We start from the raw sequence: 14,574 nt of genomic DNA on the forward strand, positions 1-14,574 counted from the left end.
ATAGCTGTTGTACTCTCTCTAAGCGACAAAAATCATGGAGCTACTCCAAAAACAACTTGCAGAAGAGAACGTGACTCAAAACAAATTATAAATTTCTGAACCGTAAAATCGATTGACTTCTTCAATGGAGGAAATGTAGGGTGGACCGTTCAAATATTCACCTTTTTTATTTGAAATTTTTAAAATATTTGTAATAAAATTTTCGTTGGACCGTTCAAATTCGGACATAGGACATCGGTCCTTATGTGAACCCAGAGACACGTGTCTCAAGTCACAACTAAGCTAACATTTATCGGTTTTTGCTTGCGTTGGATTTCTACTGAAAATCAAGTTCAAAAGCTTATTTTACAATTATCTTAGGTGTCGAAGAAATGATTTTAGAAATTTAAAAAATTATAATAATAAAATGAGATAAAATATTTTTACTATTTAAATAGGGCGTTACTTTTATGTTGAGAACTCAATTGAAAGATCATCACATTATAGCATAATTGAAATCTATTATATTATAACTATGGGATCAATAATTTATACAACATTAAGATTAAGATTAGAAGCAAACCCCTAATCACTTTTTCGACCGTTTGCATCGCCTTTGCTTTTTTTTTTCTTTTTTTCTATTCAATTTCAACAAAGTTGATAACTTTATAGTCCTTTGCCTTTGCCAAACGGGATGGACATGCGTTGTTACTTGATTTCTAAAGTAGGAATAATGATTGATGTAAATGGCACCTTCTAGGACTATTGCTGCTTCAAATGTCAAAAGAGAAAAAGCTAATCCTCTCGAGCGATGGATCCGATTTTTTTTTTTAATGATATTGTAATTTTTTTAATGTTTAAATATATAAAAAAATAAAAAATAAATAAAACTAATTAATCTTGTCGGAAGCCATTCTCATGCTATACCCTCGGCGGGTGTAGCACGGCTCATGTCCAAACAAGTATTGGGAATTTGCGTTTCTCTTGGGTATTGACGTACAGTTCGCTGGAGAGAAAAACGACACATTCTCAATTCGTATAGTAGCGCTAACCAGGCATAAGATAATTGGTGGCCCGGTTTCGATATAAAAGATATCTCAACTCATTTTATTTAATTTTTTATATAAAATATAATAAAAAATTTAAATTTAAAAGTAATAATAATAATATTTAAAAATAATATTTTATTTAATTTTCATCCTAACTCGTCTCATCTCAACTCATCATCTAAATATATCTTTTAAATTTTCGGTAGAAATACATCTTTTTATAACAATCTTTTAGTTGTAGTGTTTTACTAAAAAAAAATTGACTAATAACAAATTATTTACTGTTTCTGTTTTAAAAATATAGTGGTATTTGCAATAATTTTTTAAGAGTTTGGATTTGATGTTTTTTAAAAAATTGGACGTTTGGCTTATTCTAAAGTTAGCATTTTTTATGAATTTATCAAATATATTTGTTTAAAAAAATTATTTTAAATTGTTAAAAGTTAAAATTTTAAATTCAAACCTAAGCAAGCACTTAGGCCCGTTTGGATAATAAAAGTGTTATATTTCATCTCATTATTACAATTTTTTAAAATTTTCACACTAAATATAATAAACAATTCAACTTTTTTAAAATCTAAAACAATAATAATATTAAAAAATAATATTTTAACGATATTTTATTCAACTTTTAATTTTTATCTAAAACTATCTAATTTATTCTCATTATTCAAACCACACCTTAGTAGCTCTTAAGACTACAAATAATATGAAAAGATAATTACTTTCTTTGTACATAAATCTCGACTAAGTTTTTTTAGTTAAATTTTTTTTAAAAGTCATAATTGATATTATTATCGTTAAATATATATCTGAAAAATTATACTTATTATCCCTTATATCAAAGAGAAGCGCTTCAGACCGGTCCGACTGTTAATCCCACAAAAATAGTTCTGCATTCAACTCAATACACGTAAGGAAAATATTGAAAGAGAAATAAGCTAGACCACATAGAATCTCTTTCTCATTTGCACCGCCTAAGACATGAGCCCCTCATATGTTATTCTTCCCTCCTCCACCAAAGCCCTCAACCCTAGAAATTCCCCTACCCACCTATGCGATGGAGATCGACCAAGAGCCGCAACGGAGCTCGACTTCACGAGGCTACCTTCGGATTCTGGAGCCTTCACAAACTGGGCGGCTACGTCCTCTTCAACAGCAGGATGCGCCGCCCCGGATGAGTTCTCCTTTGACTTCAATGTCAGACCTACTGCCACAGCACCGGACCCACCTTTGGAATGTGGTATGTTGCGAGGCAAATCAATTACGGCCTCGCTTCCACGGAGATGGGCATGGTGGGCCTACACGACCTCTTCGTCGTCGAACTTTCCTCATCTTTCCACCACCACCACCACCACCATCAGCATAACCCTATCATGTCCGATCTTCATTCTATCAACGGCTCCAACCCCGCCATTGCACTTGGAGTGGGCGTCGGCGTGGGCATCATCCCTCTCCTCACTGCTACTCCTTGCCTCGCACCATCAAACATTGGTGTCAAAGACCTTCATCTTTGGTTCGTTCAATCCACTTTTGTAATCTTTTTTATCTCAAATGATTCGATTATTCACAACAACAACAATGAAAAATTATTTTCTTAAAATCAAATACATTTGACAAATTGTGGTTTGAGGAGAAGGGTCAACGTCGGTGGACTGGTGGATGGGCTCTGGGTTTCGTGAGGGCACGAGGAGAAAAATTGGGAGTTGAGATTCAGGGGTTTTGGATTTCCTTCGGGTTGAGATTCGACGAAGGGGGATGCGAGGGGAGTTCCTTCGGGTTGAAATCATGTTGAAGAGAAATTGCCATTTTCTAGTGGTTGCTGGTTTAGGATAAGTATGGTGGAAGTTATACATGTAATTATGTGATTGGCAGGCTATTATTTGGCTAATAACAGCCAGACAAATCGTAAGGAATTCTCTATACCAAATATAAATATGTCATATGTCATTTGTCATTTTTATTATTTTATTTAAATACATACATATATATATATATTAAGGAAAACACATATATTGATGTGTAAATATGTGTATTTAAATAGAATGACAAAAATGATAAATCACATATTAATGTATAATGTGGAATGAGAAGTAGCGCCTCTATATATATATTAAATAATTTACGTATACATAGATGTGTCAAATCGTGTTAACGAGTCGTGTTCATGTCGTGTAAATATATGTATATTATACTATATAAGTAATCCTAACTCGAACCATTAAGTTTATCGTATCAAAATCTCAAACCTTAACACGATCCATTAACATAATGAGTCATGTCGTGTTAACTCGTTTTGACCCGTTTATGTAAATAGGTTGAATAGACTCAAAATTAATCCGTTTGACCTAGTTAAGTTTAGCATAATTTTATATAAATGTTAAAATCATAACATCTATAAAAAATATAAAGTTAACTACAAGTCTAAAATTATAATCTAAACAATAAAAATATCAAAATTAAAATCTCAATAATTTTATTTTTTAGGTATAATAGCATAATTGTAACTTTAACTTTATTAACGGATCATAACGAATTGACCTGTTATCAACCTGTCAAACAATCGTATATTAAGAGTAAACTTATTTTGATTCAAACCTGTTAAAATTAAGCTTTAATGTATTTTTATCGTATTATATTGGTATTAGTTAACTAACCGTGTCATATTGCCACCCCTGCGTATACGTGGCAGTTCTCACCCGAGAAATGTGACAATAGATGTTTCTTTTATTTTTGTGTCGAACATTTGCACAAGCAAATCGACAACACGTGCGGTGCATTAAGCGACAACCAAGGAGCAAAGTGCAGTGTAGACCGAATAGAAAATCAATTGATGTGAAATCTACAATAAACTAATCAGCGCGAGAAAGAAAGATAATTGAAATAAGGAAAGTTAGGAAATAAAACAATAAAGAAGCAACAGACAAACAGACACACCCCATATGAACGAGGAACCAAAGGAAAACACTTTGTCCTGCTTTTCAACTCCAAAAATACGAAACACATGATACTTCTCGATTAAAGTACTGTATGCTTATGCAATTATTATTTTTTAATGGTATAATATTGAAAATATAACTTTTCTACTGTTGAAAACTACCCATTAATTATTCTGCTTTTTTTTAATAAGCAAACAAGTTGGCTTTTAGTTTAGCCTCATGCTTCTTTCTAGTACTGTTTATCTGATTTCGACTCGAGAATCTAAGTATATCTGGACCGGGATTTGAGTTTTAAAACTAAATCAAAATTCGGACCGGTTAGTCCGGGTTAGAACTCAGATTTAAACTGATTTTTAAAAATTCAGATCCCGAGTTGCACCTAGTTTTTTTTTTTTTAATAAATCAAAACCTACATGATGAATATTTTTTCATAAAAAAATATTGATGCAGCATTCAAATTCTATTTGTTTAATTTTTTAAATCAAAATCTACATGTTCATTGACCACCAATAAAAAGACACGTGGATAAGAGAATAAAAAAAACGTATAAAATTAATAATTCATTAAATATAATATACATTTTCCTTTTGAGTTTCTGCTCATTTAGTTGCTATAAAGGAATAAAAAAAAAAAACATAAAAACATTCAAATTGGGAAAAAAATGGGGGGTACCGTGTTGTAAATGGACCGAGGGTACTCATATTTTTCTATACGGGTACCGGTCCGAATTTGTTCCGAGTCGGGAAAAAACTCAATGAACAGGCCTACTTCTTCTCGTTTTAATCGATGGTATGTGATGCTGATTTGGATATTATAGGGACTGATGATTATATTTTGAAAAAGATATGCATTAGATCTATAAAAATATTTTATAAAATAATATTTATAATCTGACATATTTTAATGTGATACATCATATTTATTTTATAATCTAAAATATCACTTCAAGCCACAATCACTCGTTGATTTCTTTTTATAAGATACTTTTACAAATTGAACATTTATTTTTAAAAAATGATAAACTTATAACTTTATTATAATCAAAAATAAAAATAAAAATAACTAACTATCACAATTACGTTGATTTATTACAAACGAAGTTGTAAATAAATGTTATTCATTTATCTAAAAACATAAATATAGTACTCATGTGAGATCCTTTAAACTTTTACAAAGGTTTTTTTTTTTTTTTAAATGAGTACGAAGGGTTTTTTTTTTTTTTCTTGTTTTTTCTTATGAGACCTTTCATTGTGTTTAATTTTTCATATGAAGCCTTCTCCCATGGTCTTAGGCCTCGTTTGGTTACACAAATGAGGTGAAAGATTTGTGAATAATAGTTAAATGATTTGAGTTAAGATTTTTATGAGATTTTAAGAAATGAGAGAAAACAAGTTGAATAAAAAAATTAAAGTTAGAAAAAATTTTAGAAAATAATTTTTAATATTATTTTTATTTTGAGATTTAAAAAAAATTGAATTATTTTTTGTGTTTTGTTTGAAGGTTTAGAAAAGTTGTAATGATTAGTTAAAAAATTTAAAAATTTACAAATTTAAAATTGAAAAATATTTATATTTAAATTGTGTTTAGATGTTGAGATGAAATAAGATGATTTGAAAGATTTGTCAAACCAAACCAGGCTTTAGAGACCTTTCAAGATGTTTAATTTTTCATTTGGAGCCTTCCTGATGGGTTCTTATTTCTTAGGTGAGGCTGCATTTGGATGATAATGTGGTCTCAGATGATTTAAGTTGATTTATGAATAATAGTATTTTGTAGATTTCATTTAAATGTATTTGAATATAGAATTATGCTAGCTGGCCTCCTAGCGTTTACTGCTAGTTATAAATTTGTTGTTCTTTTTCTTTTGATTTTTTAAAGTATTTTTTTAACATTCTTAATAATTAAGAAAAAAAAATATAATTTCACTAATAGTCAATTCCTTAATCATTAAGTAACAAAAATAAATTAAAAAAATTAAAATATATGAATAGTAAGATTTAGCAATAATTTTGAGGATTCCATTAACATTTTCCTTGAATAAAAGTAGATTGAGATATATGTTTAGATGAATTCAACCTCACTCCAACATTATTCCTCCCAGAGTGAACAGTGTCCTGCACTTGCCACTGTCGACCCATTATACACTATTCATCCGTTGTTTTTTTTTTGTCCAGTGTTTTGTAGTTGTTTTGTTTTTTCTATTTTTGTTGTTATTTTTTGTTGACCCAAGTAAGGTGTTGAACCTTTGGATCAAACGTAATCCAGGACAAGAGCTGTTCGAGAGTGGTGGGTGATGCTACGATCGGTGGTCGTACGGCCAGGCTGTTGTGGTCCGTGCATGAGTTGGGTGCTAGTTCCGTCAGGGCTCGAGATGCCAATGCTTGCTGTGGGCGTGACGTCCGGGATCTCACTAGTGCTTGAGGTCATGTATTTGTTAATGTGTTTATTTGTAGTTTTTTATTTTTTTAGTTATTAATAAAATATAAATAAGCTATTGAATTTGGTGTCCATAGCAGTGTCTCATACTCATTCTCCTTGGAAGGACAGAGCGGACCCCTAAGTTTTATTTTATATAGCGCTTTCTCAGTTAGGATAGAGTTTGTTTAGAAATTAAGACAATATCCGCCATAAATAAATTTGTGTATGGGGATGTCTTAGAACTGATATGTAGTTTAATTTATAGTCTGAATTTTTTATATATTGATAAGTTATAATTGTAACTTCGATTCATTAATGAAATGAATATTTTTTCTTTAAAAAAAAAACCTATCATTTCGAGTTGGAGCCACCAACGAGGTTATCCTTCTTGGCTAAATGGGCCCATAATACAAAATAATGGGCTTGAGTTACTTGTGATTATTGCATGGTTTGCTTGCTGGTTGGTCCATGTCAGGAAAATCAGGACAGGACGGCCAAATATCCAAATTACCAGAACACCCTGTAAGAAATAATAAACTTGTCCGTCAAGGCGGTGCGTCTGCCTCTCGTTAAAAGGATCGCACGCACCGGCACCGCGACCTAGACCCTCAAATTTCATTCCAATGGCATCCTCAGAATCCATGGACATGGACGACAGCTTCCGATTACGTGTGGAGAAGGTCTTCGGATCCCTCGCTTCCTCGAAACCCTCGGCTCTGCAATCTTCGATATGGTCCATAACCGATGATGAGGTCGAGCGAAGGGAGTGGAGGCGTGGTACGGACACATCTGATCGTGACGACACGCCGTGTGCGGCCTCATTCGATGATTTCGCGAAGGAAAAGAGAGCTTCGAGAAGGAAGTTTCGCAGAGGGCTCGAAGAAGATCCCGATGATCTCAACGACCACGAGGACGACGGCGATGAGAAGCCGGATCGATCTTTTAGAGGAGGCGACGAAGAAAGTGAAGAATGGGAAATCAGATCTTCTATCGGCCTGGACCCCACTCTAGATAACGAGGTTATTTTATTCTATGAAATTTCTATTTAATCTATCAGATTTCACGATATTAAAATCAACAGGTACGATTATAACGTCTCGGTCGAGTTACTAGAAAATCTAGAGGACCATAATTGGGCGAGGTAAGGAAATAACGCACGGGGCAAGTTGAGTGTGACACATAACTTAATAGCTATGAGGCTCTGGTAAATCTGAAAGCTAAGTTGATGGGTATGACATGGATGTTATAGGGAGAAAAAAAGCAGCAGTAGTTGCCGTAGCATAACAGTAAGAGCTTGATTTTATATTCTAGCCGAAAATGTGAAAATAGTGCAATGGAGGAATGCTTGTTGGGTTGAACAATTTTAGGTTGCGTTTGGGTTCTGAGTTGATCTCAGAATATCTGTGAATAATAGTGAAAATAATAATAAAAAAAATATTAAATAGTAGTGAAAAATAGTAAAAAATAGTGAAAAATAATGATAAAATAATAAATAGTAGTTAGAGTGATTTCAGAACACTCTAATTGTTTTAATTTGAAAGTTAACGGAAAAAAAAGTTTAGAAGAGCCTCTGAACCCAAGAATGCTTAGAAACATGATTTACATAGTCGTAGGTTTATTTTCCTTTTTTCTTGTGCCTTGTCACTATCCACCAAATTTTTGTTCTCTCTTTAATTTGGCTGGCTGGTGCAGGAAGAGGAAGATGAATATGACAAAGTGGCTACGGGGAGAGAAAATGTTGGTGAGCGCCTGTTCATGGGAGATATTGCTCATCATGGATCTTATTTGAACTCTCACAATGTGCTTCACACTTCATTACGTGGTACCAGTAAGGACTCACGTGCCAATCATCTGGCTGCAAGAATTAGGCTGAAAGAAGATGAAGCTGAAGCTGAAGCTCAAAAGTACAAGTCTAGTGATACTTATGACTCGGAAGTTAAGGAGCAGCATGATGAAGCATCTAAAGGCTGTAGTCAGTTGAGGTCTATACTGAAGAGGAAGGAGAATAACACCGTTTCCAAGTCACAAAAACGTGTCAGGTTTGACCCTGGTTGTAAATATGATTCTGGAGAAGTATTAGAGAGGTCTGTGAGTGTCCTCTCAACTAAGGCTACGGTTTCAGATGATGGAATTCTGAGAGCCCAAAATAAGTCGGGGGTTCCAGACTTTTTGCTAAATCCTTCCAAGTATACGCGTTATAGTTTTGATTCGAAGAGTAGCATTGATGAAGAATCTAATGCTCAAGCATGTATGGAGTTCTTTAAACTGGTAAATAAGCTAGAGCCTTCAAAGTCAGGGTTAGAGACTGCAGATTCTTCAGCGGATCTACCAAAGTCTGTGACCTTTATTCCAAAGAAAAAGGTTATTGATGCCAAAGCTGTAAGTGATAGTGGTGTGTTAAAGCAAAACAAGGAAGAAGATCATGAGAAGTCCCTGCATGGAGCAGGCTTTCCTGTAGGAATTGCAGCTGGGGAAGCCCAAGATGAAGTTAGTGCAATGGAGGAGGATGAATCGGAAACAAATGCAGCAGATAGGAGTGTCAGTTTCGTAAAACCTGGTCGGAGGTATCGGACAAAATCAATGTCAGATGACCATGATTCTTGAGGCTTTCTGGATCTTTGATGGACTCAAGTGATGGTACTTGTTAGGTTTCTTACAGAAATCTCACAGCAGCTTTTGGACTCTTTCTTATCAGTTAAGCTTGGTAACTGATTGTCTTTCTGAGATTACTGGTCATTAAACAGTGAGGCATGTGACACCACAAATGTATTTTTCTAGCGGTAACTGGTAAGTTACAAAACCCATGCCATGTCTGTTTTAGAGAAAAGCTCATGCCATGAGTTCATATCCTATCCCTAGTGTGTATAAGAATGCTATGTTTGATGAGATGTCCTTTATATGAATCGCATCAACATGCATGTTTTTACCCAAATTGATCTATTATGTTTTGAGATAGATTTCCGGTTTGGCAACCCTGTTACTTTTATTTAAAAAAATGGGTTTGGCAACCATGTAATGTTTTTATGATACAGATTGCAATGGTTGTTTTCAACAGCCACATGTATGGTGCTGCTCTCAGTTGCCTGATATGATTGTCATATTTTCCCAAGGTACAAATATCTATAATATGTTCACCTTATTTACATCTGAGCTCTGGTTGGCCTGATGTGTTCATGTCGGAATCCATAATCTTACTGTCTAGTCTTCCTTTACAGACTCTTCGTGCTTTCTACCACCCCTTCTGCATATAAGTGAGTTGCATCCGTGGTATCATGTCATTTAAGGTACAGAGGGATAGTATATATCAATTGTAAGCTAGGGGTTACTTGATGTTTTTGTGATGGATGTTCTTTTTCGTTATATCAAAATTTCTGTTAAAGAGGGGCTTTCCTGCATTCTTTTTCCTCTCTGGTCCGACCCCAAAAAACAAACACTCGTTGTTGGGTGACAATATTATTAACATCTAACCATTTTTCAAACCAGTTTCTATATATTTGCATACCGTTTGAGTATCAAACAGTTAACGTACTCTCAAAGTGAAGAAATTCCTGATGGAAACTCGTCATACTTGTTCAAGGTTACCCATCAGTAAACGTCTTCATGGCAAAATGATAAAATGAAGCCACTCGACTTATGACGCTCGAACATATCTACTAATGGTCTCTATTTTTTTTAATAAAAAATAGCTAAGTTACTTCATCTATTTTAGTTAATGGTTTTTGAAATCTAGTTTACACCAGCTTATCTATTATTTTCCATATCATTTAAATATTTCTTTGTTCCATTAGAAAAATAATGTGATTGTGAGAAGTATAAAGAGAGGAAAGGTGAAAAAGAATGACAAACTTTTTTTTACATAAATGAATAGTATTTTATCTAAATGTAAAGAATCAATTCAACTCAAATATATTTTGCATGTACTTTAAATAAGCTGCTAGAGATCATTATTTGAACTATTGGGTAGTCATGTGAAATGGATAAACCATTGTGATTGCTCTAGATATGAACCAGAAACTGTACAGCCGCTGATACATACATATCTATATAAAACTGGAGGTGTATGACAGAAACAAAGCATAAATGTGATAATCTCTAAAATTTAGGTCCCGTTTGGTCGTTGGACTGAACTAAGTTGAAATTAGTTTGACATTCAAATATCCAACTCTCAAATTATTCAACTCATCTTAACTCAAAATTCTTTTACACGTAAGACCCACAACCTTTTTCAATTTAACACCTCTTTCCACGTGCGATCCACAATCTTTTTCAAATTTTCATAAATATATCTAAACTCATTTTAACATCTACACACGTCTTAAATGAGCCCCACAAAACGTACTCTACCATCTCAACTTACTACTATTCATAAAGAACTTAACTCAGCTCAACATCTAAATGCAATCTTAATCTATAATCCATATATTTGTATGGAACCTATAATTGGAAAATAAAGAAAACTTATAAAGAAAGGAAAGAAAAATCAAGAAAAAGAAAACCATATTTTGAATGGCACATTGAATGCGATCTCGAGATAAATGATTGAAACTTCCGATCGGTTTCTTCTGCCTCCTCTATGATCTATGGGTGTGGGACAGAACCATCATTATGTACAGCGTATTCGGATTCCCCCTTGGCTACAACTTGTCTGCAATTCTTGCTAAAGCATCTGAAAGTTTATTGAGGACACCAATCAAGCTATTAACATCATCTTTCCGCTGTTCACGATCCAGGTGGAAATTTTCATTCTGAGCTTCAAGTTGAGCAGTCAGCATTTGTCCATTCCTTTCCAGAACATCAGTAAGCTGATTCTGCAGACTAACTGTTTCCTCGTCCTCTTCTTCAGCTGCAACCCTTTTCCGCTTCCGGTCCTCTAGAGAAGTGGATCCTATCTCAGGATTTGAGGCAGGCTGTTTCTCATTTGTGGTTCCTGCAGACAAAAAAAGTGTCTGAACAATATATAGTTCTACTTCAATTTGTCCACGAATTCGGCACTGCAAAAGATATGTAACTAGGATATACAAGCAAGAAGAGCCCCGCTACTACTCTTGAAACGGTTATCATATATATGGAAGTAATTGACACACCCAAGATCCACAAAAGTGGTGTCATACACATGGCCAGTCGAACAATATAGCAGGTTTTCAGCCACAAGTTAGAGAGGAAGATGACATCCCCAATTTCCCCAAATCTCACAAGAGGGTGAACTGGGAAAGCAAAAGAAGATCACATATCTGATAAAAGTCACTCAGGGCCAATCTCTATCTGGCCAAAGGAAACCATTGTGCGCCTATATTACCTTTTAAGAAAATGTCTACCTCAGACTATTATTCCTTTAGGCGTAGGACTTGATAATAGGTTAGTCTCTGTAGAAGTTTTTTTTTGGGATAAATATAGACTCTGTAGAAGTTTAAAACCTGATTGCTGGTCGATATCCTGAAAATGGGTGCCACTTGTGGGGTTATGGGTTTCAGCTACTTCTAAAAGGCACCAACTTCAACAGAGTCAACCCTCAATTCTTAAGTAAACAGACCTCCATTACATGATTTAAATCCAACGTGAGCATGGCAATTTGCCCAAAACCATGGTATTTAGAGATTTTATCACGCCAACCAGCACAAAAGCTTGTGACCTGTTCATCAGACTTACGCTTCAGAACCCAATGTCCACCTCATTGCTTCAATTTTCAGTTTGCAACATGCGCTGTGCTTTACTCATCTGATTATTATTTTCTCAAGTAAAACAGGCTGCTAATAAATAACTAAAACACTCGGTTTAAAACATAATCCTATGTTTTGTGAATTTGGGGACTTTGAAGGTAGGCAAATAAAAGCCAAATGGCGTATGAATCAGAGCTAGACAGGAGTATGATCTAGAAAGTCGCACGTATCAACTACTAAAGATCTTTTTTTTTTTTTGTTACCTTGACCATGAGAGCCTCGTAATACCGGTTGATAATGCTTCTCTGTCAAACAAAAAGGAGACGAAAAACCAGTGCAAATTATCAGCAAAAGTATTTCCAAGACAGTTAAGCATTTCTTCAAATCCATTGTTGTTTGTGAGAATTAATCCCAATGCACAAACTACCCATAGAAGCATAACGAAAAGAAAATAGAGAGATTAGAGAGACAAAAAGTTTTCTGTTTTTCAAGAACTGACAACTGTCTCCATTTTAGAAAGCCTAGCCTCAGAAACATACAATTTTTTGAACCGGAAAAGAAAAAAAGATTGGTTCTAAAAATTCAATCGAAATTCATGTCACCCCAAGTTAATGTAAACTTCAACTTACCTGAAATTGGCATAGGAGCAGGAATTGAAACCTCCATCGCCTTCTCGGAACTCCGACCGGAATCCTCCTGTTCGAAATCTGAGAACAACCCATCATCCGCAACGGCGCTCCGCTGACTGTCAAACAAGCCGCCTGCCTCATCTGCGTCCTCGGCCACATGACCTGGAGTCGGGACCGGAGCAAGAGCCAAAGCGGTAGCGGGAGTCTCCGGAGCCACGCCCGACCCGGATTCCAATATATCATAAACCTCCTTGTCAAAAAACCCAGGCAACTTCCTCTCCCTCCTCAAATCGTTCCTCATCACCCAAAACGACTCCGTTCCCTCCTTCGCCTGAGACTCCCATTCCCTAATTTTCTTATAGTCTCCGGCCAGATTACTCCACCTTTTACGGCACTGGATTGGTCCTCGGTTCACCCCATGTCGCTTACAATACGACGAGACCGAGGCCCACTTGGGCTCCACAAGGCCCGACCCGAACGGCAACCCTGCGCTCCTCCCACTCCCCCGGGTCTCCACGACCCGCTTTCCCTGTATGAGCACCAGAATCTCCTGCCTCGTCCACCGGGGGAGTCGCGGTGTTTTGTCGCCGTCGACGGACGTTGGCCTGGCCTGAACGCCGTTTCTGGCGCCGTCTGTCTCGCCGTCAACGCCATACTGAGCGAGGCTTATTAGTTGCGTCTCCGAAGCCATTATAGATACACATAAACCCAAACAAAATAAAATAAAAATAAAAAATAAAAATAGTTGTTGAAGACACGTGGCTTAAGTAAACGAATCTGTTAGAAAATAACGGCGTTATGAGTAGGGCCCGTTACGGCGTTTAAAGGAGAGGGCAGTGAGTTCATCGTCGACAACCGAGGACTCGAGAGACACTTGTGAAAGAGAGAGAGACTGGAAATGCGGAAAGAAATAGTGGGAAGCCGAGAGTTGAGAGGGAGAGAAAAACATAAAAGAGGGGTTTTATTTTTATTTTTTTAGAGGCTTAATATTTTTCAGCTATTGACCCTTAACTCCTTATTAGGGGCATTTTTTGTATTATTATTTTATTAGGGTCATTTTCTTTAATTCTCAATTTAATTGGAATTTAGTAATTTACTTTCTTTAACAAAAGCGTTACTTCCTCCATTTGGAGATCATAATATTTAAGGGCAATTTAACATCCTAATTATTACCTTTCTTAAGCCCCAAACCAATAATGTCATTTTCTTTTTGCATAATATGGTATCAAGATACTCTTTTTGTCTATCTTTTTAGACTTAATTTCTATTGAGATTGTACATATTTGAATTTTGAAATGTTCAAATAATAATATTTGAATTATTATTATTTTAAAATTTGAAAAAAGTTGAATTGAGATTTGAAAAAGTTAAATTTTTTATTATATTTTGTATGGGAGTTTGAAAAAATTGTAATGATTAGATGAGATGAATCATCATCTAAATCCAAACGAGCATTTAATATATTTATTTTTTATTTAAAGATTGTTGTAGTGAAACACAGGGATGCGAATATTCAAAGGATCATCACAAGTAGTAATTTATTGGTCCTCCAAATTACCCAAAATTGTGGTTAATCGTCATAAACCGTAGGGGTAGACTAAACAAGTTGACAAGGGCATCCTAACCTACCACTTAGTAAAAAATTTGTCTAAGTTTGTTTGCTTTCCTTCTCAACCCCTCTTAACAAGTCTTTATCTGTCTCATTGAATCATTTGCTCTAATCTTTTTAATTAATGGCCAATGCTTATGGACGGTCCTATCAATTAAAGCCACTTTTTTTTTTTCTTTGTTCTTGTTAGGACTTTGGCCATATTACCGAATGAGGGTACCACAGCTTCCCCCCCTACATATCAAACATCAACATCCCAAGGCACAATTCTCTGCCTTTCCTTTTGGGTGCTCT

General features: G+C 35.1%; 2 protein-coding genes across 2 annotated transcripts; one reads left to right on the plus strand and one right to left on the minus strand.

Moving 5' to 3' along the window:
• Positions 1-6,854: 6,854 nt before the first annotated feature.
• Positions 6,855-9,532, plus strand: LOC109006727. The gene is made up of 2 exons (XM_018986105.2): positions 6,855-7,404; positions 8,078-9,532. The coding sequence occupies exons 1-2, from the start codon at positions 7,009-7,011 to the stop codon at positions 8,987-8,989; spliced, it is 1,308 nt and encodes a 435-aa protein (XP_018841650.2). The 5' UTR covers positions 6,855-7,008; the 3' UTR covers positions 8,990-9,532.
• Positions 9,533-10,628: 1,096 nt separating this feature from the next.
• Positions 10,629-13,598, minus strand: LOC109006726 (trihelix transcription factor ASR3-like). Its single transcript, XM_018986104.2, has 3 exons — positions 12,672-13,598; positions 12,306-12,347; positions 10,629-11,312 (listed from the first exon to the last, which is right to left on the minus strand). Exons 1-3 carry the CDS (start codon positions 13,360-13,362, stop codon positions 11,020-11,022), a joined length of 1,026 nt encoding a protein of 341 aa, XP_018841649.2. The 5' UTR covers positions 13,363-13,598; the 3' UTR covers positions 10,629-11,019.
• Between the last annotated feature and the right edge of the window lie 976 nt (positions 13,599-14,574).

Source organism: Juglans regia, chromosome 16 (assembly GCF_001411555.2).
Source record: "Juglans regia cultivar Chandler chromosome 16, Walnut 2.0, whole genome shotgun sequence".
Taxonomy (NCBI): Eukaryota; Viridiplantae; Streptophyta; class Magnoliopsida; order Fagales; family Juglandaceae; genus Juglans; species Juglans regia.

Bases quoted from the DNA above. Each gene is read 5' to 3' on its own strand.
- LOC109006727 (XM_018986105.2), top strand. From the start codon at position 7,009: ATGGCATCCTCAGAATCCATGGACATGGACGACAGCTTCCGATTACGT. The intron at 7,405-8,077 runs GTTATTTTATTC...TGGCTGGTGCAG, and splicing joins ACCCCACTCTAGATAACGAG to GAAGAGGAAGATGAATATGA.
- LOC109006726 (XM_018986104.2), bottom strand. From the start codon at position 13,362: ATGGCTTCGGAGACGCAACTAATAAGCCTCGCTCAGTATGGCGTTGAC. The intron at 12,348-12,671 runs GTAAGTTGAAGT...TTTGTTTGACAG, and splicing joins TGCTCCTATGCCAATTTCAG to AGAAGCATTATCAACCGGTA. The intron at 11,313-12,305 runs GTAACAAAAAAA...TTTTGTCTGCAG, and splicing joins ACGAGGCTCTCATGGTCAAG to GAACCACAAATGAGAAACAG.